Source organism: Rhineura floridana, chromosome 1, assembly GCF_030035675.1.
Source record: "Rhineura floridana isolate rRhiFlo1 chromosome 1, rRhiFlo1.hap2, whole genome shotgun sequence".
Classification (NCBI taxonomy): domain Eukaryota; kingdom Metazoa; phylum Chordata; class Lepidosauria; order Squamata; family Rhineuridae; genus Rhineura; species Rhineura floridana.
This window is the reverse complement of record NC_084480.1, coordinates 29,099,632-29,127,271: the sequence shown is the minus strand read 5'-3', so window position 1 is coordinate 29,127,271 and position 27,640 is coordinate 29,099,632. Positions and strand designations below refer to the sequence as shown.

Here is a 27,640-nt window from a genome sequence, read left to right as displayed (position 1 = left end):
TATCTCCAGTATTGGACGTGGTATGCCTCCAGATACCATTTGCTATGGATCACAAGTGGGAGAGTGTTGCTCTTGTGGACTTCCAACAGTCATCTGGTTGGCCTTTGTGAGAACAGAATGCTAGACTAGATGGGCCTTTGGCCTGATCCAGCAGGGCTTTTCTTATGCATCCAAAGTTTTTAATGAGCAAGTCAGTGCTGTTTTTTTTTTTAGTTTGTGCATGAAACTGGCCATTAGAGAGCTTTTCAGATACCTAATTTTCTATCCAATTTGCTGGTGGAGGTGGTAATTGGTTCTTATTAACAAGGAAATGTTATTTTAATATTTCCTTTTATGTAAGAGCACAGCCAATTAACGTCCTTTCCATAACCTGCTCACAGTACTTTCGTACAAAAGAGTCTGAAGACATCTTTGCATACTGCAGAGGTTACATTAAAAACCCCAGACCAGATGGGAGAAACTCATGCTGTGGTTCTTTGCTCTATAAATGTTACCTCAGTTTCTGGATGAGGCGATGTTGGTGTGGAGATGAGCTTCACATGAGGGCATATGGCCTTTGGCTTCTGAGATTATCTTTATGGCATGGGAAGAAGCATCACTCCAAAGGTGTCTTGAGTTGGTTCCATAGATAAGGGAACTTAGGGTGAGAGGAAATCCCTTTATTTAGGAAAATTAATATTTAAAATACTGGTTGCCAACAAAGTAACAAATGGGGAAACTTTTGTTCAGGGATGGCATTTTAGCCATTTTTTGCAGTACTGATTGCTCCCATAAAACAGTTGGAGCAAATACTCCTAACTTCCTCTTTATTTATACATGAATATTATTTGCAGATTTTTGGAATCTGGTGCAGTTGGTATGTGTAAATGCTTAGAGAGAACTGACATATTTGAAAGAGACTTGTCTCATGTCTATGAATAGATCCCAGCTTTTATATGTTCCAAAAAGAGCAAACTAATTTTTAAAGCCCTCCAAAATGCAAAGTTCTGTTTATCACTCTCACTCATTCACTCACTCACTCACAAATATTTTGAGATTATATGCTCGAATTCCTCATAGTCCTGGTTGGGTTTGGGATATGCAACAAGCTTTGCAAATGATGGTGCATGTAAATATTGGACATGATGCAGCCAAAATTATGCAATTTTATATCCCATTAATTTCAACAGAACAATTAAACACATGCAGCCCTCTCCCATTGAAATAAATCAGATTAAAGATGTTGTTGCTCTCTAGCTTCTATAAGCCCCAGCCAGCATGATGATGGTCAGGGGTAATGGGCGCTGTAGTCCAACAACATCTGGAGGGCACCATGTCGGTGATGGCTGGACGTGCTTAACTTGGGGTGCCAGCAATTATATTGCTACCATTTTTTTTACTGTTAGTATTTAAAAATGAGAGAGAGAGACAGACAGACCAGAAGCAAAAGAGATCAGGCTGGCTGCACTTTTAATGCTTGCATAGAAGAAGAGTTTAAGTAGGTACAGCTTTTCCCACTTCTGCATGGCAAGCTGCCTCTGACAAATTGTTTCCTGAGCTCTTATCTCCCTTGCATCCGGTCACCCTAGATACAAAAACAAAAAAAAATGAATGTGTGGTTAAAAAATTTAAAGTGGGATCCAAGTTGTGAATTGCAGTTGAGGGTAGAACTTAGATCTGAAAAGGATGGTAATTACAGCTGAACGTATGAAGCTGCCTTATCCAGTTGTCTTGTCTGACTAGTAGAGGTCTTTCCCAGCCCTGTTATCTCAAGGTGCCACGGATTAATCGTGCAACCTTAAAAATGTGAAGCAAGTACTCAACTACTAAACTTTGGACCGCTCCTTTAGTTCAAAGACATCTCTTCATCAATTCCAATCTGTTCCGTAATTCCATACAGATGCAGGTTTTTTAAAAAATGAAATAAAACAAAAAATCAAAACACTGTTCTGTATTGAAATTCAAGTTTGCTTAAAGGAAACATGGAAGCCTTATGGAAATTCTGAGTGGTTAGTGTGATATTTTATTTATTATTTATTCATTTATTAAATTTATATCCCACCCTTCCTCCCAGATGGTGCTCAGGGCAGCAAAAAACAACAACACTAAAACCACACTTCACACTAAAACCTTAACAAGTATTAAAGCAAAACATATTTTAAAACATATTTTTAAAAAGCTTTAAAAACATCTTAAAAAGCAGTTTCAATACAGAAGTAGATCTCTGTAAGCTGCATTGATTTTTGGAAAATGTTTTGGAACTTTGCCAAAGTGGATTAGCAGGGCCAGTAGTATAACTGAAGAGTGTGGTTCTACTAACTCAGCAGTGCACTAGGGTCCCCCTGTTCAGTTTACTGAAAAACTGGCAAAATATATTTTCAAAGGCAGAACAAGCATATCAATTTTTATGGCATTTTAAACAAAGTAGGCCCACTTCTCATGTAACACTCGACCAAACTATGGATTAGCATGAGCAAGCAAATGTGTGGGCTCCTGAAGAGGAGATTGTGGGCACATTATTTTTCCCCAGTTGTTTTGATGCTGAGCTAAGCAATAGATTGGTTTGGTGTGAACAGAGATGTATAATTTCTAGAAATTTTGAAGCCATGGAAAAAACTGTTTTTTTTCCTTTTTTTAGAAAAAAATGGAAATTTTCAGAAAAATTGAAAAATGCAATATGAGCACTTTTTACAGATTGAAGGTCACTTTGTTACTTCAGGAACATAAAATGTAATTATGTACAAGTTGGTTTGGCATAAAATTATCACATTTGGTATATTAAAAGTACATTTTATTCAAACAATTATTACAAATTGAATTTACTTTTTAAAATTTTTCCTTTTTTTGGTTACAAATGGATCTACAAGTTCCTGAACTGTAAGGAACTCCTGAACTGTAAGGAACCTCTTTCATTTTGCCCGTTTATGAGGAGCAGGCAAAAATCAATTTAAAAAACCAGAAGAAACCATCAACATTAATAACAAAGAAAATTATGTCTCTGCTAGTCTTCCACAGTGTCAAGCAGACATAAAGCATCCATTCCCATAAAAAGAACTGAGAAAAGGGCTTAGCTCTCTGCAGCAGCAGAATAATTTGCTTTAACGTTGGGTGAAAATGAGGGGGTAGAGTAAAGCAAATTGCTCCAATGAGTATCAGCATGAAAAATACAAAATGTATGTTTTGTGGGAGGAAAATTAATAGGTCTGTCTTTTAGTGCTACCAGTTCGAGTAATGAAACTTGAATTGATGCATTTAACTGTGTACTTTAATAAAGCAGGTGTTGGAATATGGAACAGAACATACTTGAGGCAGAGTCTGATATTCTTTAACCCTCTTCTTTGGGAAATCATTTTGCAGTGTTTTATGGCCCTTCAGCTAAGTTGCTTTTCCCTATGGCTATTAAGTGGTAGCTTCCTCATACATCTTATATAACCCCTGTTTTGACATAGTTGCATTGGTTGCCAGTTTGTTTCCTGGCCCAATTCATGGTGCTCAAGTAAGTGCTTAAAGCCCTAAACGAGTTAGGTCTCAAATGTCTGAAAGACTGCCTCCTTCCCTACAGGACCTTTTGGGTGTTGAGATAAGCTGAGGAATTATTTTCAATTTCATATTTTAAAATTGTTACAACCCACTCTGGAGCGTTTGGGTGAAGGGTGCATAATAAATGATGATGATGATAATGATGGTAATATGCAACAGGAGAGTTGCAAACAGCATTAAAAATGTTTGCCACGTGGACGAGCCATGCTTGAAACTTAGTGCTAGGAAAGAGAGCCAAAACTTTTCCTTACTTTCCTATGCCAGTCTTTCTTATACACAGCTCTCAATGGCTGCATGTGGATTTATTTATTTTATTGTTTTTGCATGTGCTTAACTTGGGCTTTTGAACTGCAGTTAATATATTTCAAAATGGGATGCTTGGTTCTTAAAATTGTGCATTACAGAAATTATGAGAATGAAACACCTAAAAGTGGACTCTTCAGAAGAGTAAAGTTAGACATATCATCTTTTCAGCACGGTGCCATCTCTGGCTAGATGGGCTGGAAAGAAAAAAGTCTAGGTCCCTTCCAGCAACCTGTTTATGGAGCAGTCATTATGATTTGTTTGCGGAGTGGTCGAACAATGTTGCATCAAGCAATGGTTATTCCATACTTTCCAGTGCATTTTTGTGTCACTTGCCTTACTGCAAAAAGTTCCAGCTTTTTTTGGAAGTGGGTTTGTTGTGCAAGAGGCCCAAATCTACTTTAATTGTGCAATCTGAATTTGCTGTAATGCAGTCGGACCTACCTCCAAGATAGATACAGTCTGGAAGTGGCCCTAGATGGATCAAAATAACAATCTGAAAATTTTAAAATGTGACTTTGGTGTTGTTTTTTTATCCTAACCACGTATTCGGGGGGGGGGAAGGTTAGGATTAATTATTAAAAGAAACAGGTAGTCAGCCTACTTAAACATAAGAAAATAAAAGACTTTGACATTCTACAGCCTGAGGATGGCATTTGAATATATTTTTAAATAGATATATTTAAAAACAAACCCCAAATCCCAAAAATTAAGGTTTAAGTGCATAGTATTGCACATTACATTGCTGCCTAAGCCTGCACCTTTAATTTGCACACCTGTAATTAACAATCCGTTATTTAGTGTTGGTCAGTGTTTCTGAGGGTAGGTTGTTGCTGCCAAAAGGTTAAATCTCTGATTCAGATAGTTAGTTCAGCACTTTGTTTTCATATGTGGCACTTCAAAATGTATAAAAATGATAAAATATCTGCTGAGCAACACTGGAAACATCAGCTGCTCCAGGTGTCAAAGGTATTAGTTTGTTTTCATGATAAATGTTAATCTCTGAACATAGAACATTTGGCTGCCACAAATTTGACAGCATACCAAGGAACATAATGACAAATATAGAATTACTGGGTGACTCGGTGTCTTCAAAAGCTGAAAACCACACTGTTGTAAATTGCCGTTGAACTGGGTTCCCATAGGCATCTGGTACAGTGTTGGTCTAGATGGGCCATTGGGTTAATTCATCAGGCTCTTATGTTCTTAATTGGACCCAGATGATCATGCAAGGGTCAATTCGGAGAATATTTTAAGAAAGTTGCCTATTCTGTCTACATGGATTTCAGTCCAGCCACAGCGGTGACTAAGGCTCCAGCCCCACACAATCTTAGCCCTGTTGAAACAAGTGGGGCTTACTTCTGATTAAAATGAGTATTGGGTCAGGATGCATATCCATTGAAACCAAAATTGCTGGCTTCATATTTTAACTTAGTTCTCAGTTGCTTATGTGTATAGCATTAGTCCACCAGTAGAGTGCTATCATCAGCCGTGGATTCTTGGGATGATAATATTGTGGAGGAAGGTGAGGTAGCCCTGCTTAACCAAGAAGCCAGGCACTTGGAATGACACGAAAGAAAGAAAGAAAGAAAGAAAGAAAGAAAGAAAGAAAGAAAGAAAGAAAGAAAGAAAGAAAGAAAGAAAGAAAGATGTTTACATTTTTGCTATCACATCTAAGGTAGGCTTTAGTCACAACTAATTTGAGATTATTGGGGCTTTTTCTGTAATGCCAATTGTACATTTGTTTCTTTTATTAAAAATAAACAAACAAACCATTTAAGATATGTAGCTTATAGGGGGGGGAGAATTACAAAGTGACACATTTGAATATCCCCATGATGAAACCATTTTTGAACAGTGAAGCTCCTCCCTGATTACCTTTCAGGGATTTTGCAAAGCCTACGTATTCAGGAAAATGGGGGGGGGGCATGAAGAGCAACTGGTTGTTTTTTCTTCATCATTTTTTTAATTTTGTCTTCCTTGAGAGATAAGGCAGGGTAGCTGGAAATTTTTTATTATTGCTCATGATGTAGTTTTTGTGGCCACTTTGCTTCTAGTTCTGATATGTTGTGAGGTGACTATCCCATCCTTTCCTCACCCAAGACCTTCCCCCCCAAAAAAAGTCTCTTCTGAAGACAGGAGGAGCTTTCTGAATGTGGTAGGCAGGAGGGCCGAGTGGGAAAAGGAGGATCCCCAAAAATCAAAACACGTATGGGCAAGACTGCTTTGACAGGGAAGCCCACCCACCCCATGTTCTTTTAACACCAGATTTCAAAATGCAGGGCTTGGTCTCTGTCAGTTACTCTAAATCATTACAGATTTTTTTCAATTTTATCTTTCCCGCTATAGCAGAAAACATATCAATCAACAGACCTTCCTGTTTTAAAAGAAACCCTTGGCTAATTCTTGCAAGAATATGTTTTAAGACCCGTTCCAGCCCTCAGGTTTTCATTTTCTTAGGTATTCTGTAACAGCATGTACTCTGGTGGATTGTTGTTGTTGTTGTCACTTTTTTCAAAAAGAAACTGAGTACAACTTACTGCATTAAAAACAGATAGAAAAGCAAGAATGAAAATATCCTAAAATACTTACTATATACTTGTGAAGACTATACAAATAGTTACCTTGCAATGAAATTTGTTGAATACTTCTGATGAGGCTATAAAAAGGGGGGGAGATAAAACCAATATCCAGGATAATTTGAGAAATTCATCTCTGAGTTAATATATCTGGTGTAATGCTCATAAAAGTATGTATGTATGTATTAAATGTATATCCCACCCTTCTCAGGTCTTAGGGCAATACAAAATCTTGCCCACCCTGGGGCTGAAACACCCCCTACCCCACCCTCCTCTGGCCATGTTCCTCAGAGTGGGAGAATGGGATTTTTATGAATCTCTGCCAAACTTATAATAATAATAATAATAATTTGTTTCATTTCATGATAATAACTGAGAATAATTTTGTTGTATAGAGGAGGGGGGTGTTAAAAAATGATCCGCTCCGGGTGTCAAATACGCTAGGTATGATACTGCACATACACACTGTCTTGCTACGTACACATAGCTCCCAGAATGGACTGCAGTGACATTTGAACAAACAAAGCAACACAGACCAGCTTTGTATGTTGGTTTAAACATTTTGAGCTTGAATATGGTCCCGATCATTAAACACTTGTTCTGGAACGATACCATTGACATATTCCATGATAGGTAGCTTGAGGGCTGTCATTTATGTATGCCATGAGCCAGTGTGGTGTAGTAGATGGATTGTTGGATGTGGACTCTGGACACTTTGGGCTATCTTGTATCATTTTGTAGAGTTAATATGGGCAGAGAAACACGGATTAGGGTAATTGTTCAGTAGAAGTATATACTGTGCGGTTTTAATGGATTTTAATACTGTATTTTATATTTCTGTAGCCCATCCTGGAACCTAATGGTGAAGGGTGGGCAGCAACAATAATAATAATACACAGAGGAGAAAGAGTAGACAAATAAGGTGTGGAGTAGACCAGATTAGATTGGGGAAGCCAAATGCAGGCTTCTGAAAAGATCATTGCTGTAGGCTGTGATCAAAATGTCCACTACTGGGGCTGGCCTAGCTCAGATGCCCAGGAGATTGAAGAGAGATGAGAAAGTGGAAGTGTTCTGTGGTTTCCACACCATTTGTGGAATGGAACAAATGGAAAAAATTCTGGAGTTTGGATCCAAAGGATCCAGGATCTAGTCTGGAAGGGCAGCACCTGATTCAGTGTGCTGAGTTAGTTCTTTTTTAAAAAGTGGATGCAAATACTTTTTTGTATTCATATTTTGCATGTTGTCTTGGCAGGGATTTACTTGGCAGGGATTATGGCCTACATTTTTTCATTCATTTTGCTGACGGTGTAAACCCCAAAAGGGCTTAACTTTTATTACAGCTAAGAAATCATGGTTTTAATCATCCAGTACCCTAACGATTTTGCAGCTGTGTCGTGTTTGTTTGTTCTCCAGATATTTTCAGTAGCACGTCCAACATTCACTTCACTACATGTTATGTCCTTTAAAAAAAGAAAAAAGAATGTCCTTCTTTCCTGTGGTTTTTTTTTTAATTCAAAATAGCGTATTTTACATTTGAACCCTATCTATGGTTGTGAGACAACCCTTGATAGAAAATGTAGAAGTTGTACAATTCTATAAAAATGAAGCTATTTCAAAATATAAAGCTCACTTTAAAATGCATTGTGTACTTATTATGAAACTTATATAATTATTCATTTTGTAGAGGGATTTTCCATTTCAGGTAAACATTGTTTGTGGAATGTTAAGATGGTGCTATGAATTAGTTTTTATTTACACAGTTGCAGAAAGTTTTGTGGGATGTCTTCATAATGTTAAAGGTGGTACTGTACTACAGCAGCACATTTCTGTTGGCCACATTTTGAGGAATGCCACCTCATCAAAGTCAGGGCTTTTCCGTTCACTTTATGATGGGATCTGCACATGTCCAAATTTTCACACATGAACTACTCCTTTCATATGAAAGAAATATATACGTCTAGTTGTGGAGGGGGTTCTGGGTACACATCAGAGCAGTATTAAACAGTCTGGGTCAGGGGTACCGTCAGATTTTGGGGGGTTTTGGACAACAGACTTAGGAGAACTTGCAATTTTATTGTCCCCAGGGAATGGTTGAAATATGTATAGTTAACCCCAGATGTCTTGCTAAGCGTACTTCGTTTTAACTAACAGGTCACATGCTGAGGCCTACCCCATTCCCAGTCAGTGTTATTGCATAAATCTGTTCAAATGTAAACTAAGTCACATTTGACATTGTCACAGACCTTGGACTTGCATGCTCCTTCCGTCCTCTGCTCGTATCCAGCATCTGAGTTCTTCTGTTCATTAGCCACACACCTTAATTGTGTGAGGGGAACTCGACACAATAACAGGGGAACAGCTCTGTTCCTATCCCTGGTACACCACTGGCCGTGGCTGTTTGCCTCCTGGATGTTCACCCATTGACACAGCCATCTGCCGGGAGAAGAGTGTATGTGTAAGTACGTAGGCTTCCTTCCTACGGATATCCATGCCAATGTGTGGATGTCTAAGGAGCAGGCTCAGTGCTGTGCCTGGGGGTGAGACCAACAGTTCAGCCCTATTTCCAGTCAATGTGTTGAGCCCCTTTCATGTGATTAATATATGAAGGGGGCTCTAGTTGAGCAACAGACCATAGTTTGCTGCTTAGTCAAAACATGGTAAGCTGTGGTTTTAACTTAGTACATGGGTAAACCAGGGTTTATACTCCCTTGTGATCCATGAGTCTGGTTCCCTAAAGCTGAATCCATAGGGTCCTCAGGGAAAGTTGTGGCCTATGTGGCTCTGTTTCTGATTTGCTTGTCCAGCACTTGAGCACCAGAGTAAGCACTTCTTAGAGAACCACCTGTGGTTGACTCTGAAAAGTCAGTTCATATAATACAGTTTTAAGGGTTTGTGTTAGATCTGTTACTTGTAAAAATTTAAGGAGACAATGTACTTTCTTGGAGCCTGGTAGGAAAAGACACCTGCATCCGAAACACTGCAGCAATGCAAGTGTTAATTTTGTTAGGTGCCAGTGGCTTTGGGCACCCAGAATTACAGCCATCACTACAAGATACACAATTCTGATTCCATGTAATAAGAAACTTAAAATGGACTTCTTTCTTCTTCTTGCCCTCTATGTCTTAAGGAGTGATGTAAATATCAGTTTTATCTTTGTGAGAAGGTTGAATAAATATCTAGTCAAAGCAATCTTGGTCACATGATGAAATGGTAAAAATACTAGCCTTTAAAACATCCATAAGTCTAGTAAGAATGTACTATTGTTTTAACAACTTGCAGGTACCGGGAAGCTATTCACAAATGGGATGAAGCAATTCAGTTAACTCCAGAAGATGCTACCCTCTATGAGATGAAATCACAGGTAATGCATGACAGTGCCTCAGCAGCAGAAGAATATGTGAATATTTATTTGTTCTGGCATTAGGCTCTGATGCATACAAAAGGTAGTGCAGGTAGATTTGAATAAATGTCTTATTATAAATACAGCTATTGTAGTATAAAATTATCAATACAATTGAGCAAGTAAAAGATGCAAAACAGAAACGCTTATAAATATCTTGGCAACTATGTGAAGTTAAATTTTGACAACAAATGGAGCAAAACTTGCTTCTTGTTTTCTGTAAAAGAATACATATCTCAGTGAATGTAAAATTGTACCCAAGATAAACTGTTGAAGTATCTGTTAGCACTGACAATAACCATTTTACATTTTAAAAATATGATTATATAATATCATAGCTTTCTTTCTTGTGTTAACATATAGACTGTATCCATTTAGAAGAATAGAGCGTGTGTGTGTGCATGCGCGTGCACGCCAGCTCAATTCAGACGTCGTGCCAAGCTACATTTAGAAAATGATGTCTGAACTGACAAATCATGATTTGCAATCAACTTGCAAACCAGAATAAAAAAATACTTTGAAATCGTTTGCAAAGCATGGTTTGTGCTCACTATACTTTGGTGTGATGTCAGAATTTACAAACCATAATTAAACTGTTGTTCCATCTCCAGAGGACACTGTATGTAGAGACTGGGATGCTGACAATGCAGAAAATGAAAGGCACATGCAATTTCAAACCATGTCTTGCTTGGATGAACATAACATAAGGTCATAAGAAGAGCCCTGCTTGATCAGGCCAAAGGCCCATCTAGTCCAGTATCCTGTTCTCAAAGTGGCAAACCAGATGTCTGCGGGAAGGTGAATTGTCAAAAGCTCTCTGTTAGCGCTTGTAAAATGGACTTACATGCACAAATTAGAAAAGAAAGATTGAAAAGGGGTTTTTATATTTTTTTGATGCCACCTTGGAGACAGAGCAGGTATCAGGTCATATTGGAATGTGTCCATGTACTGTAGAGGAATAAAATTATAGCTGTACTGTGGGATCATCTAGAAAAACAGCTCGCTACTATAAATGTGCAAAGAATGGGCAACTTGAGCAATTTAAAAGATAATTCATGATGAGAAATAACCAGTAATTGAGTTCTTTACCTCTGCATAGGCAGCATATGCCGAATAGTAATTTTAATGCCATGCATTTTGCTGTAGAATAGAACTGGGGGACCTGGTTTCTTCCAGATGCTGAACTCTAATTCCCATCAGCCCCAGACAGCATGGCCAATAATCAGTGGTGATGGGAGTTGTAATCCAGCAATATCTGGAGGGCCACAGGTTCTCCACTCAGGCTGTAGACATAGCTGCTTCTCATTTTCCGAACTTCACCTGAAGCACTAGCTGTTCATTTTTGGTGAAATTAGTCCTGGCCTCTGTCAGTCACACTCCAGTAATGTCTGGATTAGAGTGCTGTAATGCACTGTACATGGGACCTGCCTCTGAAGACAATTTGGAAACTTCATTTGGTTCAAATGTGACAGCTATGGTGCTTGTTAACTGAGGCTTGCTGGTTTATTTAATTTATTTAATTTATTTAATTTAATTTATATACCGCCCTAAGCCAGAAAGGCTCTCTGGGCGGTGTACATAGAGGATAAAACAAGAAAAATATATGAATAGAACAAATATAAGAAAATCAAAAAGCAAAACAAACATCATAAAAAGAGATCTTAAAATGCATTAAAACAAATACATTAAAAATACATTAAAAGATATCAATAGATACTAGGGCAGCATAAGAAAGAAACAGCAGCAAAGAATGGAGTATTCTGCTACTAATATGCATCATTACAACATTACAAATATTGGAGACAAGAGCTACCATTCATCTGAGCAGCACAGCTGGACTTATGCTACTAGGCCACCCACACGCATACTACACTCTTCATTTTAATCTGATACTGCCATCTTCTTCCAGTGGTCGTGGGGAAAATGTCGCCAGTTAGGATCACCTGCAGTAAGCAAAACTCACAAGTTCTACTATATAAAAAATACTGTATTCTTAAGGACACCTCAAGGTTAGATTTCCAAGATCCTGTTTTGGGAGTTGAGGATCCGCACCAAGGCATCTTTTCACAACAACGCTGCACACAGAGTACTGGATATGACTGAAAAACCTTTTTCAGCCTACTGACAGTAATGTTTTTTATACCATTATCTGTGTTAAAGATTCTATTTCAGAATTTTAAAAAGAGTTACCTAAGCAAAGAGAAGACATCATATGAGTTACGAACACAGTTCTGATCCACCTGGAGAAGGTTATTCTTCTGGGATCCTGAGTGGCCCTTTTGTTCATATGAAGCGCCATAATAGCCATCATTCAGCCCAAAAATGATGTCATTTGGGTTACGAGCATGTATCTGCTGGCCCAAATATTTGAGTCCGTCTAGATTGACTTTCCACTCAATGAGTAGCTGATGGGTATCATTCTTGCCACCCCATATCCTCACCACAAAACAGGACACAGATGTATCGAGGCGATCGGGCATAAGACCAAAGTCGAGACTCCGCCATGTTGGATTCAGGGAATTCTTTATCACTTCACTTTTATAAAATTCTTTACATATCTTTGCATTATTACACAAGTGAAGAGTGAAGTAGGTGTCCAGGAGGCGATAACCATTCCTATTAACAATGTTCCGTGCCACAATGTTCCATAAGTGGCGAAGACGCCGCTGCTGAGAGGGCAACTCTGCATGCAGGGCGCGGGAGGCGGGGCCCGGCGGGGGAAGGGGGGCGGCGGAGGCGGTTTGGCTCATGCTGGCGGGACGCGGAAGACCTGGCCGGAGCGGCCTTGGCGCCTGCGCATTGAGCCTGCCCCCTCGGTTTCCCTGCAGCCGCCAGGCACGGAAGGGTTAACAATAACGACGAGGCGGGTAGCAGTCTCTGTGGCGGCGGCCGTTGCCGCTGCGTCTTCCTCTTCCTCGTCTTTTTGGCCGTCTCCACCGTCGAAACGACCCAAGGCCGCTCTCTCGCCCCTCAAGGAGCCATGTTATTGCCCGCACTGCTGAGAACACGGTTGGATCATACAACTTCAATATTATGTCATCTTCATTCATTATCATCAGTTTTTGGGTTTGGTTTAAAGTGTTATATCTGACTTTCAAGGTAGCCCTGAACAACCTAGGTCTAAGTCTCCACTTATGTGACCTTCCAAAGCATTGAGACTCTGTATTATGCCCTTCTGTCATCATAAGTTCAATGACAAGAGAGGCCCAGCAAAAGCAGAATGGAAATGTTAAAGAGTGACATACATAGCCTTGTGGTACTGTGCTGTATTTCTGTGTAAATTACACATGTAGTATCCTCTCTTTCCATAGCTAGGAGGATGGTGGACATCACACAGGCATTGATGTACTGCCATTTCTTACCTTAGGAGCCACCTGGATCAATGTCCTGTGGTAGTAGCAGAAAGTTGGTGGCTGTGCTGGGAGAAGGGGAGCACACAATGATTAATCAGAGTACGATGGATCCGACTGTCTTTTCAAACCATATTTGCATAGCTGTTTTCTGCACAAATTCTCATTATTCAGAAACTTAGAATATATATTGGAATATAGAGACAACTATTAATGACTAGTACGAGCACAGAAGCGTACTGTCCATCCCTTGTAAATTTGTGTATGAAAAACTTTCACAGCCACATCAAAGGAAGCCATTAGACCAGCCTTTCCCGACTGGTGGGCCACCAGATGTTGTTGGACCACAATTCCCATCTTTCCTGACCATTGGCAATGCTGGCTGAGGCTGATGGGAGTTGTGGTCCAACAACACCTGGTGTCCCACTAGTTGGGAAAGGCTGCATTAGACCTTTTGTTTGTTTTTTGTTTTTGCCGATCAAGCCAATGTTTTACCTTCTTTAACTCTGGACACATCTCTTGATTGCTCAGGCAATATTATATCAACTTTCTGATTCAGGCCAGTACTCAGCTATAAACATTCTTGCTACCTCTGTGTCTGCACTACGTTGACTCCTGCATTTTAATAATCCTCCAGATGATGTAGTCCTGGTTTACTTACACATTTTCAGTATCTGTGTCTGTACATTATTGTGTAACTATCTCGTCACTGACTGCTCTGTTTTTGTCATTCCTGAAGCTGGGGATGGTCCCAGCTTCAGACTAAAGTATATTACTAAATCTGAATGGCGGGGTATAAATAAATAAAGATAATAATAATAATAACGATGATGATGATGATGATGATGATGATGAATGTGATTCTATGTTGAGATTTGTTTGTACGCCTTTGGAGAGCCTCTCAGGTCTATAAAGTGGGATACAGACATTCTCAATAAAGAAGTATTCTTACCCATTCTGCTTTGCATGGCCACAATGAGTAAAATTTATTTGTCCTGGTGAAAAACCTGAAAGTCTTTTGCAGATCCCACCCCCAGTCATTGAGGGTCATTTTCACAACATGAAGCAGACCCTGTTTTGCTTCTGAGTATATGCACAACAGGGAGCTGCTGCCATTTTCAGTTTTAAGGCATGCACTTAAAACATATTTCGTATGCACTAAAAAGATGTAATGTGCCAAGTGTGGTATTTGTACGGAGGAACAAGCTTTAGTGTGGTTTTGAAAGACATAACTTAGTTGTGCTTCCTCTCTCTTCCCTTTTGATGTGACATTTGCAAAGGACCTTGTGGGGGTGGGGAGAATATGCAAGCAGTGCAGATTGAAAGTTCCACCCCTCATTAATTACCATTCTAATTTTTTTTTAATCTGCACCACCTTTTGAGGAAAAATGCCCCCACAAAGTGACTTACAAATACCATAAAACACATCCACATATCAAAATTACAATTTACAAAATAAAAACAGGTTAAAAGCAATTCAATAACACTTAAATCCGGAAACAGTCAAATCCTTCATCTATGACACCTTGCCTCCCAATTCAAAACCAGCGTAAAGAGATGCGTTTTCAAGGCCTTTTAAAAATGTCCAAGAGATTTATTAAATTGGAAATTTGACTTTCCCTTCTCCTCCTCCTCCTGCTTCTTTGGAACATCCAAAGTCAGATTGGTTTTAAACTGGTCCATCTTGGATGACATGGCTGCAGTCCAGAGACCCAAACTAGCTCCATCTGAGCATAAGGACTAGTTTCTTTCTAGCACCAGCCCCTGATTGTTATATCAGAGCTTCTGTATACTTTCTTTGATATTTCTACAAAAATCAAAGGGTTCTAAAGTTGTGTACACATTCCAAGTGCTCTATCAGTGGCTAATCATAATAAACCATTGTGCAGCATTTAGTGCATACAGCAGCTTTTGCCAGCCTAGTGGCCTCCAGATGTTTTGGACTACAACTTTCATCAACCCCAGCCAGGTTGGTGAAGACCATCATAGGTTTTTGTCCATCCAATTTCTGAGGGAGAAACACGCATTAAGTCTTTTCTGCTCAACAGCTTTCCTTTGCAATATCTCCTTTCAATGAGATGAACAAATTGAAGCTGATGGAGAAATGACCCTATATAAGGCTGATAATATAGCCAAAGTGAATTCCCTCAGGGTTATAGATCAGTCGTGACATATCTTGACATAGAGGAAGGAAACCTGTGGCCCTACAGATGTTGCTGGACCCCAGCTCCTATCATCTATGAGCATTTTCCATGTTGGCTGTGTCTGTGGAAGGCCACAGGTTCTGTACTCCTGACCTAACAAGATGACTGTTGGTAACTGTATTAACATTAATAGAATTTTCAGTCAATAGGATGAATGTGACTGAATTGTTTCTCCCAAGCAATATGCCACAATATAATTGTTTGCCACTACCAAACATTAAGGTGATTGGTTGGTGTGGAAGATTAAATAAAGATTTGATGTGTCAAAGGAGGCTCCCGTCTCATGGGAGACATCATCTGAAGGCAAAGGTGAAATCAGCAAAAGTTATATTGTTGCAGACAGAGAAAGTTTTATCGTTGCTGCTGATTTCCAGTTTTGGCTGTAATGTACAGGAGTCTGGTTCTGAACTCATTGTACTGATCTAGATGGACAAACAATATCTGGGAAGAGCTTCCCACATTCCATTTTTTACAACCAGTGGCATCCTGCAATTGTTCCCATTTGTTCCCATTTCTCAGTTCTCATGGGAAACCTTAATATTTTGCAGAGACTGGATCTGTTAAGCCACTGCCACATGCTCAACAAGCATCCAGCTTTCTCTGAGACAGAAGCTTATGTTAAGTCTTTCCTACTTGACAACTGGTGCAACTTTTCAATGGAAGTCCTCTTTGGACAAGATTAGCAAATACAATGAGTGAGAGTGACAATGCCTCTGACTGGATTATATTTTGGCACTGCTGAATCTACATGTAAAAGAGAAGAACTTGCCAGAAACAAAGGGCTGAATCCAATTAAGTCATTGTGTGACACAGTAGAATAGTACTACTCACACAGTAGAACTTCCCCCTTCATTCCTCCCCCTCCCTGTGCCCACTGCCCCACCCCAGATTTTCTCCAGAGGGTTTGGGGAATGACTTAGTTAGATAGCTGAACTTCTTGTTTTAAGAAGGATAGTATGATAGATTTATTTTTTAGATCCGGTTTAAAGTTCTTTTTTTATTATAATTTTAAAAATTATGAACCCCTGGGATACTCTCAAGATCTCCTACATTCCAATTCTGTCTTTGTTAGTGGATGCTATCAGTCGCATCTTCAGCACTTACAAGAAAAGCAAGGGTTTGGATTCCTCTGTTAGTTAACTTTGAGTATATTGATAACTTTTTTTTCTTTCCTTCAATCTTCTTCACTTTGGGCAGGCAATTCATTCTGATCGTCCTTGGTACAGGCTAAATGCAGAGCTCTCTCTGTGAGTGATGCTTATTGGAATCCCAACTGATATTGTTATGGGAAGGAGTTTGGGTTTATGTAGCTTACAGAACTTGTTGATGAAACAGTTCTTCAAAATGGCTACCAGGGTGCTTTTTTTAGAAACCATTTAGGACAAGGGCAAATTGAATAAGTATGACTGTGCTTGTTCTTTTTTTAAAATTGGTGCGGTTAAGAGCTGTTTTGCAGGTCACTATCTAGCTATTAATTGCCCACAGAATTCATCTGCATTCCAAGGACTCTCCCGCGCTTACATTTTGGACACTTTGAGATTTTGCAAAATAAAAATCTTGCTCTTTTATTTTCCCCCTCATTAGGTGCTGATGTCTCTACATGAAATGTTCCCTGCAGTGCATGCAGCAGAAATGGCTGTCCAGAGAGATCCCCATTCTTCGGAGGCATGGCAGACTTTGGGACGTGCCCAGCTTGGACTAGGAGAAATTACGCTGGTAAGTATAAAAAAGGGAAAGGCTAATCTTCCATTCTAAATTGCCTACAGAAATACATGTTGAATATATGTCAAAAGCATTTTTCAATCAGTTCAATTTTAAAAAAAATTGCACTACAAAGGTAAAGCTTCTGTCTGAACACTTTCTTTCATGATTATTTCTATCATCTATTCTTCAGTTAACCGTTGAGATGGAGTTCACCTTAAGTAATTTGTTTCCTATCCAGTTGGTATGGTCAGTGCACATCTCCTGCTGTGGCCTTCACCATGTGTGAAGTCACCTTTAAGCTTTCTTAGTTCAATATACCAGACATCCACATGCATCTGTATACTCCAAAGAACAATCTACTTTAAAAGAAGCAAGTTTCAAATGCTCAGCCTTGAACACTATAGATAGAGGTCTCCACTAATCAGCATTAGGTGACAGTGGAGAGGGCTTGTGATGTTTTCAATGAAACACAGCAGTTTTCCTCATTTTTATGAACAGCCAGAAGCTTTTGGTGCTATGGCTGTCTTTACGGGAGAACTCCAAAAATGGGGGACAGTCCCAGGGTACTTAAAAAAGGGTAAGAAAAGATCCCATGTGTTTCAAGGAAGAACTTCAGGGTAATTTGTATAGAATCATAGAGTTGCAAGGGGCCTTGTAGGCCATCGAGTCCAACCCCCTGCTCGCAGCGGGAAATCCACAGCTAGAGCATCTCCCGCAGATAGCTGTCCAGCCTCTGCTTGAAGACATCCAGCGAAGGGGATCCCACCACCTCCCTAGGCAGTCGGTTCCATTGCTGAACTGCCCTTACTGCCCTATAGTATTTGAAGAAATAAATGCTTTTTGTTCTGCCGTATATTTATTTTATTTATTTATTATTTTATTTATATCCCGCCCTTCCTCCCAGCAGGAGCCCAGGGCAGCACATATATGTGCTTCAGATACCAGAGAAGCAGAACAAAGGAAATTTCATTCTTTTCAGCAACTTGGAAATTATCTGGAATTAAAGTGTTTTCTCAAAATACATTCGGTCTTCTTCTGGGAATAGGTAGAAATCAGCTACAGCACCTTGGGATTTTTATGTCCTTTTCCTGAAAATCATTGGTGCAGCCTCTGGGATGTTTTTGTGTGTGGGAAAACTATGCAAGATTAAAAGAAACAGATGTCGAGGTAGTCCTTTTGTTTTCCATTTGCTGTAAAAGAGCTGAAGGAAGAGGTGAGGAGATGCAGGCCAGAAGAGAAAGTCAGCGTAAACCAGGAAGCTGAATACCATCTGCAGAGCAATATGAGTGCAATTCTCCAGCAGCAAAGTTGGTACTAAAGAACATGAATCCTAGTCAAGTTATGCTTTGCAAATGCTGTTCTCTGGTCCAGCGCTGGATCCCATGGAAAAGGAGGCAAGGCTGGTTAGAAGCTGCAGGACCACGGATAGCTCCAAGTGAGCAACTTGCTCCAACAAAGGCTGGAACCAGACTGACACCTTTTAAATCTTTGTCTCCAGACTACCTCTTCTAGGCTGCACTCATGGAGAACTTCAGAGCCTTAAATGTCCAAACCTGGGACCGGAAGATGGGCACCCTCCTTGGTTCCATAGCCTCCCTCCACTATTGGCTTGGTGAAGTGCAGTGAGAGGCATCTGGTTCCTTGGACTCAGGAGCCGCCCATGAGGATCCGGGCTCTTTTCCTACAGGCCCTGGTAGTCTAGGAGGGCTCCTGTGTGACAGCTTCAGGCACAGTAGTCTCCTGATCTCCAGCAGCTGACTCAGAGCCTTGAACTTGATCTGGCTCCTTAGCTGGTGCCTCCAACTCTGTCTGGATTGCTGCTGGATTCAGAAGTCAGGAGAACAAGGCTTTCATTTCCTATACTGAGGCCTGCTGTAATGAATTTGCTAGGCACTTCCAGGGTAAAATCTTCACCATCCACCAGGACTTATACTCCAGTGTTATAGCAGGTGAATCAAGCGAGGTATCCAGAGCACAGCCTTGTCCCGATTTCTTGGATGAGTTTCAGTTGGTACAGCTTGAGGACGTTCAGGTTCATGCAATCACTTCTTTGCTGGATCCTTGCCCTTCTTGGCTAATAAAAGCTAGCAGGGATGGAATAGCCGGCTTGGCCAGGGAAGTGATTAATGCCTCTCTGTGAGAGGGGATGGTCCCCGGCCGCCTGATAGAGGCGGTAGTGAGACTACTCCTGAAGAGACCCTCCCTGGACCCAGAAAATTTTAATAACTATAGGCCGGTAGCAAATGTTCCATTCCTGGGCAAGGTCCTTGAACGAGTGGTTACGGGCCAGCTCCAGACACTCTTGGATGAGACCAATTATCTGGATCCATTTCAGTCGGGTTTCAGGCCTGGGTTTGTCATGGAAACAGCCTTGGTTGCCCTGTATGATAACCTCTGTCAGGAAAGAGACGGGGAGTGTGACTCTGTTGATTCTTCTTCATCTCTCAGCGGCTTTTGATACCATCGACCATGGTATACTTCTGGGGAGACTGGCTGAGTTGGGAGTGGGAGGGACTGCATGGCGGTGGTTCCGCTCCTACTTGGCGGGTCGGCTCCAGAAGGTGGTGCTTGGGGAACATTGCTCAGCACCCTGGATTCTCTAGTATGGGGTTCCGCAGGGGTCATAAGAACATATGGCCCATCTAGTCCAGCATCCTGTTCTCACAGTGGCCAACCAGGTCAGTTCTGCCCCCATGATGTTCAACATCTACATGAAACCGTTGGGTGCAGTCATCCGGAGTTTTGGAGTGCATTGCCATCAGTATGCCGATGACACGCAGCCCAGCCTCTGCCGCCATCTTGGCTGATGGCATGCATACGTGCTGTGCACGCGCATCCCTGCCATGAACCAAGATGGCGGCAGAGGCTTCAGCTCCTTAGGGAAACTTCAGCTACCATTTTTGTTAAGGGCACCGCTGCGTGCGCAACTGCAGAACAAGGTAGATTAAGCAAGGGAATGGCGGAGCCCGAAGCTCTCGCCATGTGGTCTGCTGCAGCAATCCTGCCATGAATCACGGAAGGGGAGCGCCGGGGCCTGGGGCAGGGTTGTGGCCAAGGGCCCCAGCATGTCTGTGGCCGGCCCTGAACAGCTTTATAATCTGCTCCAGAATTTTCCCAGGGATCAATATCAGGCTGACTGGTCTGTAGTTGCTAGGTTCCTCCTATGATTCTGTGTACATGTACACGCACACATACACATAATGTGGCTTACCTTGCAGGTTTACTCCAGGAATTATTGATATGTTTTTGAAATGCTTTGAACATTCAAGGAAAGCCCTATTTAAATTATCTTAGTGGTGAAATGTCTGAGGCTTCTCATGCTGCTTTTCATTCTATGCAAGATTTCCTAGAACCCTTTTGCCTAGGTCAGCTGTGAAAGAGAGTGTGCCAGTAGAGTTCTTATGGTTTGGAATGTGTCTTTCGAGACTGGTCCAAATTGCCGCTGGACTCTACTTCAGTTGTATTTCAACTCGCATTTTCCTCTGAATTAGGTGGTCATTCTAGTTCTTCTTTACTCTCATTGACTCATAAGTTCTTGCACATTTACTGTTACTTTAACAGGATGGTTTTCCAGGTTTCTGCCTTCAGGGAATTATTTCCACACCAGCATCTTCTAAGGAGTCTCTGAATATCACCTCTAGAGTCCCTGAACCTTGCAAAGATGTTTAGGTACACACTCCGCTCACATGGGATACTAGCTAGACCGACTGAGCCTCTCCATCACTCTATGTGAACTAAGAGTGCATCCCAGAACACACCTGATACTGCTCTGTGTCCACACATCTGCTGCAGCAGATTGGTGAGTGAACATAAGAAGAACCTGCAGGATCAGGCCAGTGGTCCATCTAGGCCAGTATTCTCACAGTGGCCAACCAGATGCCCTTGGGAAGCCCACAAGGAGGACCTGAGTGCAAGAGCACTCTCCCTTACTGCGACTTCCGGCAACTGGTTTTCAGAAGCATACTGCATCTGACTATACGGCAGAACACAGCCATCATGGCTAGTAGCCATTGGTAGCCTTATAGCCTTATCCTCCATGAAGCGTGGTAGATGAACTGTCTTTTCAAGGCAGCTTTTACAGATCTCAGTGAGGAATCCCTGAAAAGGTTTCAAGGTACCCCAGGTTTTCAAGGACTGCTGGTTACACACAATGGACCAGCTACAAAACAGTATGTTGCAGAGATGCGCTATGGGCTCTAGAAATATTGTGAACTTCTAATATGCCATTTTAGATGCTTCAGCTGCTCTGCTGGGATACATTTTCTGAATCAAATGTCATTTTGTTAACAAAAGTGACTTTTTCTGTTAGGTTGTCCTTTTCTTTTACAGGCTGCCAAACAAGCCATTCCAATAACTGAAGGTAAAAGGTCTCTCAAACACCAGTGACTAAGAATTGTGATCAGATTGACCTATGATTTTGGAGTTGTGCCCTAGCTCACAGCAGAGAAATATATATCTGTGGATGATGACAATTGTCAAATTAACTGAAAAAGAAATCAATGAAAACCTAATGATGAAACATACAGCTTGGCAGGAATGGAGGAAATATGACTAAGTCTTCAAATGGATAGGATGAACAATCCTTTCATCACTGGTCCATTATCCAATTTATTTGTTGAAGAAGCTTTTCTTTGACCATCTCCAGTCACTTATATGCCAAAAAATATGTTCTATAATTTTCTGTTTCCTTATTTCTGTATTATTTAATAAGAGGTTATTACTGGCATTTGTGCAGATATGCCATCAGACTGAACTGTGCTCCCCTCTCTTCTACACCAATGTGTGACTTGGTCCTGAGAGTCTTAACGGATTTTCTCACACTTTTTACTGAATAACATGAAGTAAAACATACTTAAAATTCCAACGATGAATAATGAGTGAGATTCAGATAAGCCCGACTACAGAAAGATTGTTTTAAAAAAAAACAGTTTCAGCAAACAAATGGGGGGTTATTCTTGGTAGCTGGACCGATGGTAAAAGTGACAGGATATTAATACAACTGAGAATGATCCTTTCATAGTCCTGCAGGAAGGCAGGAACTCTTAAACAACCTTCCTTTCTTCCTAGTTAACACTGGAAAGTGTATGCTATGCCACAAGCCATCGTGGTTTAGTGGTTAGAGTATTGAACTAGGACCTTGGAGACCAGGTTTCAATTCCCCACTTGGCTATGAATGGCCTTGGACCAATCACTCTCTTTCAGCCTAACCTACCTCACAGGGTTGTTGTGAGGATAAAATAAGGAGGGGGAAAGCCATGTACACCACCTGGAGCTCCTTGGAGGGAAAGTGGGATAGACAGGTAATAAATACATAAAAAATAGTAAATGGAATAATTGGGAGTTGCAGAGGCTAGAAAGTACGTTATAGTGAATGTCGTGTACAGAATTATTCAGTAATAAAATTCCTAGCTCTGTTGACAACATGTGAAAGACACTCTTCCTGATCTAGCAATGAAGTATTGGTCACACATGAGATGGGTGATGTGTGATGTGAAGTTCCTCCCCTGATCCAGCTGTAGGGCCTGTGCACATGTAGCCCTACTGGGAAAATGATGAGTTGATAACAATTCAGGGAGAAATTGGGGGGGGGGGAAGCACAAGAGCTCTGTGCAAATTCTCTTTCTCCGTACCAAACAGATGATTGATTAGCATGATTGCCAATTGATGAGTAGAGAGCTATGTGGAGCCCTGGGTGCTGCGCCACATTGGAACCACGTAGTGTGCTTGTTCCCATCCTGTTGTTACTCCTGAAACTGAAAACAAAACCAGCCAATTATTTTTAAGGAATCTAGGTAATTCAGTTATAGCAGAATAAATTCTAGAATGGATAACAATTTTTCCATTTATATACCTAACCATAGTTTGTTTCCCCATCCTTTAGTAATCGGCCCTTCTCTCCATTTCCAATTTTTAGCAAGGATTATCTTTACCACTACTGATAAATGTATAAAAAAGCATCTGACTCTTCTAATTAATTTTTGCAGATGCCCTAGCAAAATAATTTCTGGATTTCTCCTTAAATTATTTTATTCTGGGTTGAATTCTGTATTATAATCAGTGTTTCTCTCCAATTTATCTTAGCTTTCAGGCATTTCCCCAAAACATGAAACGAGCAAATTTCTTCATTCTGAAAATTGAGATTTTTAGAGGATTTTTTTGGCAAGGATTAGAATTAAATTACCCATAGTAACACATTGTTTAATTATATGCTAATTCTGTTACATTTTAGCATCTCTGAAAGACTTATATCTGACTATGGAAATATCTTTTTATCCAACAGCAAGCATTAATCTAGATGTACTGTTGGAACAAAGGTGCTTGGTAATGCAGTTTACAGCCTCATAGAAGCAAATGGTATTTTACTGACAGTTATATAGTGACAACCCTGAGGAGCTTTCAAAAAAAGAAATCAAAGTGGTCTTATGTGTTGTTTTGCAATACTTTGGATATTTTCATATTTACTCACAGTTTAGCAGCCTCTTGATGCTAACAGCTGTTGACGGATGCTGTACTGAAAGAATTGAGCTGCCCTATTTCAAATGTTTGCTTTTTTCCAGCATGTTCAGAAAACTAAGTGCTGGCAAGGAGGCTTTCAGATGCAAGAGATTTCTTCCCCCCTCCCCCTTTTCTTTCTTTTTTCTTTCTTTCTTGGAAATGAATTGTAGTTGATCAAGACAATAAACAGACTATAGTTATAATCTCGGGTTCAGCATTTCTTTACAGAAATCACATAGCCCATAAATGTTTTCTGCTGGGACCAATACATCTCCCTATGGAATGCATATATTGCAGTAACAACTGGGGCAGGAATTTGTTGGTTCTTTTTTCTGCCTCTGGAGTGGCAGGAAGAGAGCCTCATTATAAGCAGCTCTAATTGCTTTGACAGAGGTATATAAAATGAAATACCTTCTGTCATAGTCTGTGTATGAAACCTGTGACATCCGAGTTCAATGTAAATCCCTGAATTCTTGTACACCAGCAAGTGAATAGTACCTTGTATTTTGTATTGTAAGGAAATATCTAAAACAACTGGTGCTTGTACCCTAAAACTATACGGGATAAATATATGCATGAGAAATGTGATTATTTTTGTAATATGTTTTTATAATCTCAGTTTTCATTAGCCCTCACTATATTATTCAGCTTTTAGAGATAGATCATGATTTCTCTTCTGTGATCTGGGAAAATCACAAATTTCAGAATCACAATCTGATTCTAGTTTGCAAGTCTGATGTTTCCCTGCTTGGTTATTTGCAGAAGTGAGTGGTCAGCTGATTGTGGGCTCAAAGATATAATACGCTTGAAATAAATTTTGTAAATGTGAATTATTATTACACCTGTCTAAACCCACCAATGAGTTTGGAATTTACCCAGAATCCCCTAAGTTCAGCACTCAATCTGCTGGACTTTATGGTTGAAAAGATCAGAATTAGTACTGTTATTCGTATTTATATAACACCATTAGTATTTTACTTGGTGATATAATGTGCCTTATTCTCTTTAGTCCAGTAGGTATGCTTTGTGTTGACAAATTCTAACTGCTGTTTCCATGCTCGTTGTAGGCAATCCGAAGTTTTCAGGTTGCCTTGCATATCTGTCCGCTAAGTCCTGAACTGTGGAATGAAGATCTATCTTGGGCGAGGAAATTACAGCAGCAAAAGAAAGCAACCAAAACTGAGACACAGGCGCAAAGCGTGGCAGCTCAGGGAGAGACTTCAGAAGAAACAATACCAGATTATGATTTTGAAAGTGACGAGATCTTAGCTGTGTGTGCAGCTATTGCTGAGAAGGAGAAAGCCGCATTGGCCTCTAAAACTGTTGTAATTGTATCTGCTTCCGGGGAAGTCGAGACAGTAACTGAAAAGGAGGAATGCGCAACAACCCCTGATGGTGCTGTGTTTATCAAAGCACGGTAAAGAGCACCAACTCTAGCAGCCATGTCTTTGAAGGCCTGTTTTCCATCTTTCCTCTGTTGTAGCTTCCTCTGGGATCATCAGGCTGTGGAGTTCACCGGCCCCCATCATATTAAGCCTCAGTATCTGCATCTCAGTATTGCTTCACTTCACTATCTGAAGCCCTCACTACTAATATCGCCAGAAAGACAGGAAGGTCTTAAAGGGCCACACATGAGCAGAAATCTGTTACTATTGGCTGATCACAAATTGAATCCACATATGATAAAATCAATGCCACGGAAATGAGGCAGAGCACCATAGGGACAGGAGCGTAGAGCAGCCTCTGCCGAGCTGGTTGGGTGTCCTAGTCTGGAAATTATGGTTTTGAGTAGGGAGCTTGAAATTTGGGGAAGGATGCATGCTTGGTCCCATAAACAGTCCTTTGTTATGTTTTCCTATTCTGCCATACTTTGCTATTGTTCCTGCTCCTTATGTGCTCTACACACATGAATAGAGTTGCTTTTTCAGCTTGTTCTCTATCCCAAAAGACATCTCCCAACTCTCCCACCTACGGCTGATCACAGCCAGGAGCAGGACAAAAAAGGAGGCAGCACCAAAGGGACAAAACCACAAAAAAGTGGGGGGAAGGCATGGAGGTAAAGTCTTAAAATGATGCTTAGAAGTAGAATGTTTATTGTGGCCCATAGTATGCCAAACATATTTCAACTTACAGTCTTTGGGGACAAGAAGGTCTTATTTGATCTGATTCCACTGTTACTGCAGCTGGTGATGGTATCAGATGTTGCTTCTGATACAAGATGCTCCAAGATCTTTTCTTTTTTTTGAAACCTAGTTTTAAAAGAATTCCCTTTTTGCAATTGGATATACTTCCCTCGCAAGCACTTTTCAAAGAAACAGGCCTTGGTGTTTGTTTTTTTTCTTAGCAAGAAGTGGTTCACTGTAAAGTAATTGCCAGCAGCAGTTTGGAGTGCACATTATGTTTAACTTATTCATGCCCAAGTATGTACATAAGCCAGATGGTCCTGCTCATTATCTGTTTCCAGCATAATCCTCAGTGTGGAACAGGTTGGCTGCTGTTGCCATTGGGGCGTGGAAACCACTAGTTTTTATTATTGCAGTTTTAAAATAAAGCACAAAATGAAAACTGCAAAGGAACAAGATAGAATTGCAATGCCCTCAGAAGTTGCCCTCATGTTAATGTCTCGTGTCCAAGTCTGGTCAGGGTTGATGAAATTGTAGTGTATTCAATATACACAAAAAAGGATGTATGAATCTGCTTTTTTCTGGTAATCTGGTAGTTCCAATCAGTTTGCTTTGTATTGTAAACAGATCTGCTCCACAATAGCACTTGCCAGGTCAAGCATGAATTTTTGATAGCCAGATTCAATTTGAATGTCTTTAAAAAGAGGAATTATTAAATAATTATTTATTTGGCAGGCAAATTTTGAGTGAACTCTCAGTTATACAAATTTTAATTTTGATTGAAGAAATGACAAAAAATGCTTTTCTAAAGTCAGTTAATTGTAATAAAGCTGTATATGAAGTTTTTCATATAATTCCCTTCAGATCAAGTCCTTGAATCAGCTAGTTTCTCCCATAATAGTTTTAGATTTCTAATTTATCTAGCCATGACTCTGACCCACCCAATCTTATGTTTGGTTACTTGAAGTAAGTCCATTGAGTTTAAAGGGACTCATTTCCAAGTAAGTGTCTATAGGATTGCAGTCTATGAGAAATAATTGAGGAACTTCAGTCACATTTTTTTCGGAACATCCTCAGGAAAATCTTAAGTGGTGGGGGGGCAGTGTCCATAGTGCTGCCATATTGAATATGGATATACTCACCCTGAACACATCTAAGCATACCAGGATTTTCCTGTTGCAGTCTCTGTCTTTCGTGCGTGCTTCATAGTATAACACAAATGTTATAACATAGTATAACACAAAAAAGATCAGCGCTTGCCTCTCAAGTGTTGGATAGTCTCATGAAGAAGTAGCGCTCAGTTGCTGTTTTTGGTTACTGATACTTTAACCAGACTACTGGTTTTATTAATCTTATTCTAATTTCTTACACCTGATTATGTTTTGCATGCCTAGGTTGTCATTAATATTCCTATGTTGCAATTAAAGTTTTCTTTCTAGGAGAATAAAGTCTTTGTTTAAAATCTCAGTTGTCATTCACTAGTCACTGATTGCTCAGGCCTAGGACTGCTTACTCCACGCTAAATAAATAAATTTTGCATCTAGGCAGTCAAAATTCTGAACCATGAAAAGCTGAGTTCTGCGATGGATTTGCATTACGTGACTATGCATGATTTTTGTTTTGCCTGATTTGTTTGGTATTTTGCATAACGTACTTGGGTTTTTTCTAGTTTGGAGGCAGGAAGGAGCGATGGAAAGGCACTGAGGTTCTTGTTCACCAGATGTCTGGATCAGCCAACACTCTGCCTTCTGAGATTTTAGGTAGCATTGCCTACATACTTTCAAGTATTTCCCATTTCCACATTTGCCGTCCCACAGAACACAACATAGAGCATTCAGAGCATCTTGGTCAACAGCAAGTTTTTTTGGAGGGCTGCTTGATAATAGTCAAGTAGGCCCAGGCCCAAACTGACCTGCTATCAAGCCACTGCTGCAATTCCCCCCACCTCCCTCTTTTGCCCCTT

General features: G+C 40.4%; 1 protein-coding gene across 6 annotated transcripts in view; it reads left to right on the top strand.

The window, feature by feature from the left end:
• The window catches only part of TTC33 (tetratricopeptide repeat domain 33), a 51,813-nt gene extending 24,669 nt beyond the window's left edge, over positions 1–27,144 (top strand). For all 6 annotated transcript variants that reach the window (XM_061617000.1, XM_061616989.1, XM_061617014.1 and 3 more), the window contains 3 exons: positions 9,681–9,762; positions 16,940–17,071; positions 24,622–27,144. In XM_061617000.1, the coding sequence (XP_061472984.1) occupies positions 9,681–9,762; positions 16,940–17,071; positions 24,622–24,975 (568 nt within the window). In that variant the 3' untranslated portion in view covers positions 24,976–27,144. The remainder of the gene's footprint in view (positions 1–9,680; positions 9,763–16,939; positions 17,072–24,621) is intronic.
• The last annotated feature ends 496 nt before the right edge of the window (positions 27,145–27,640 follow it).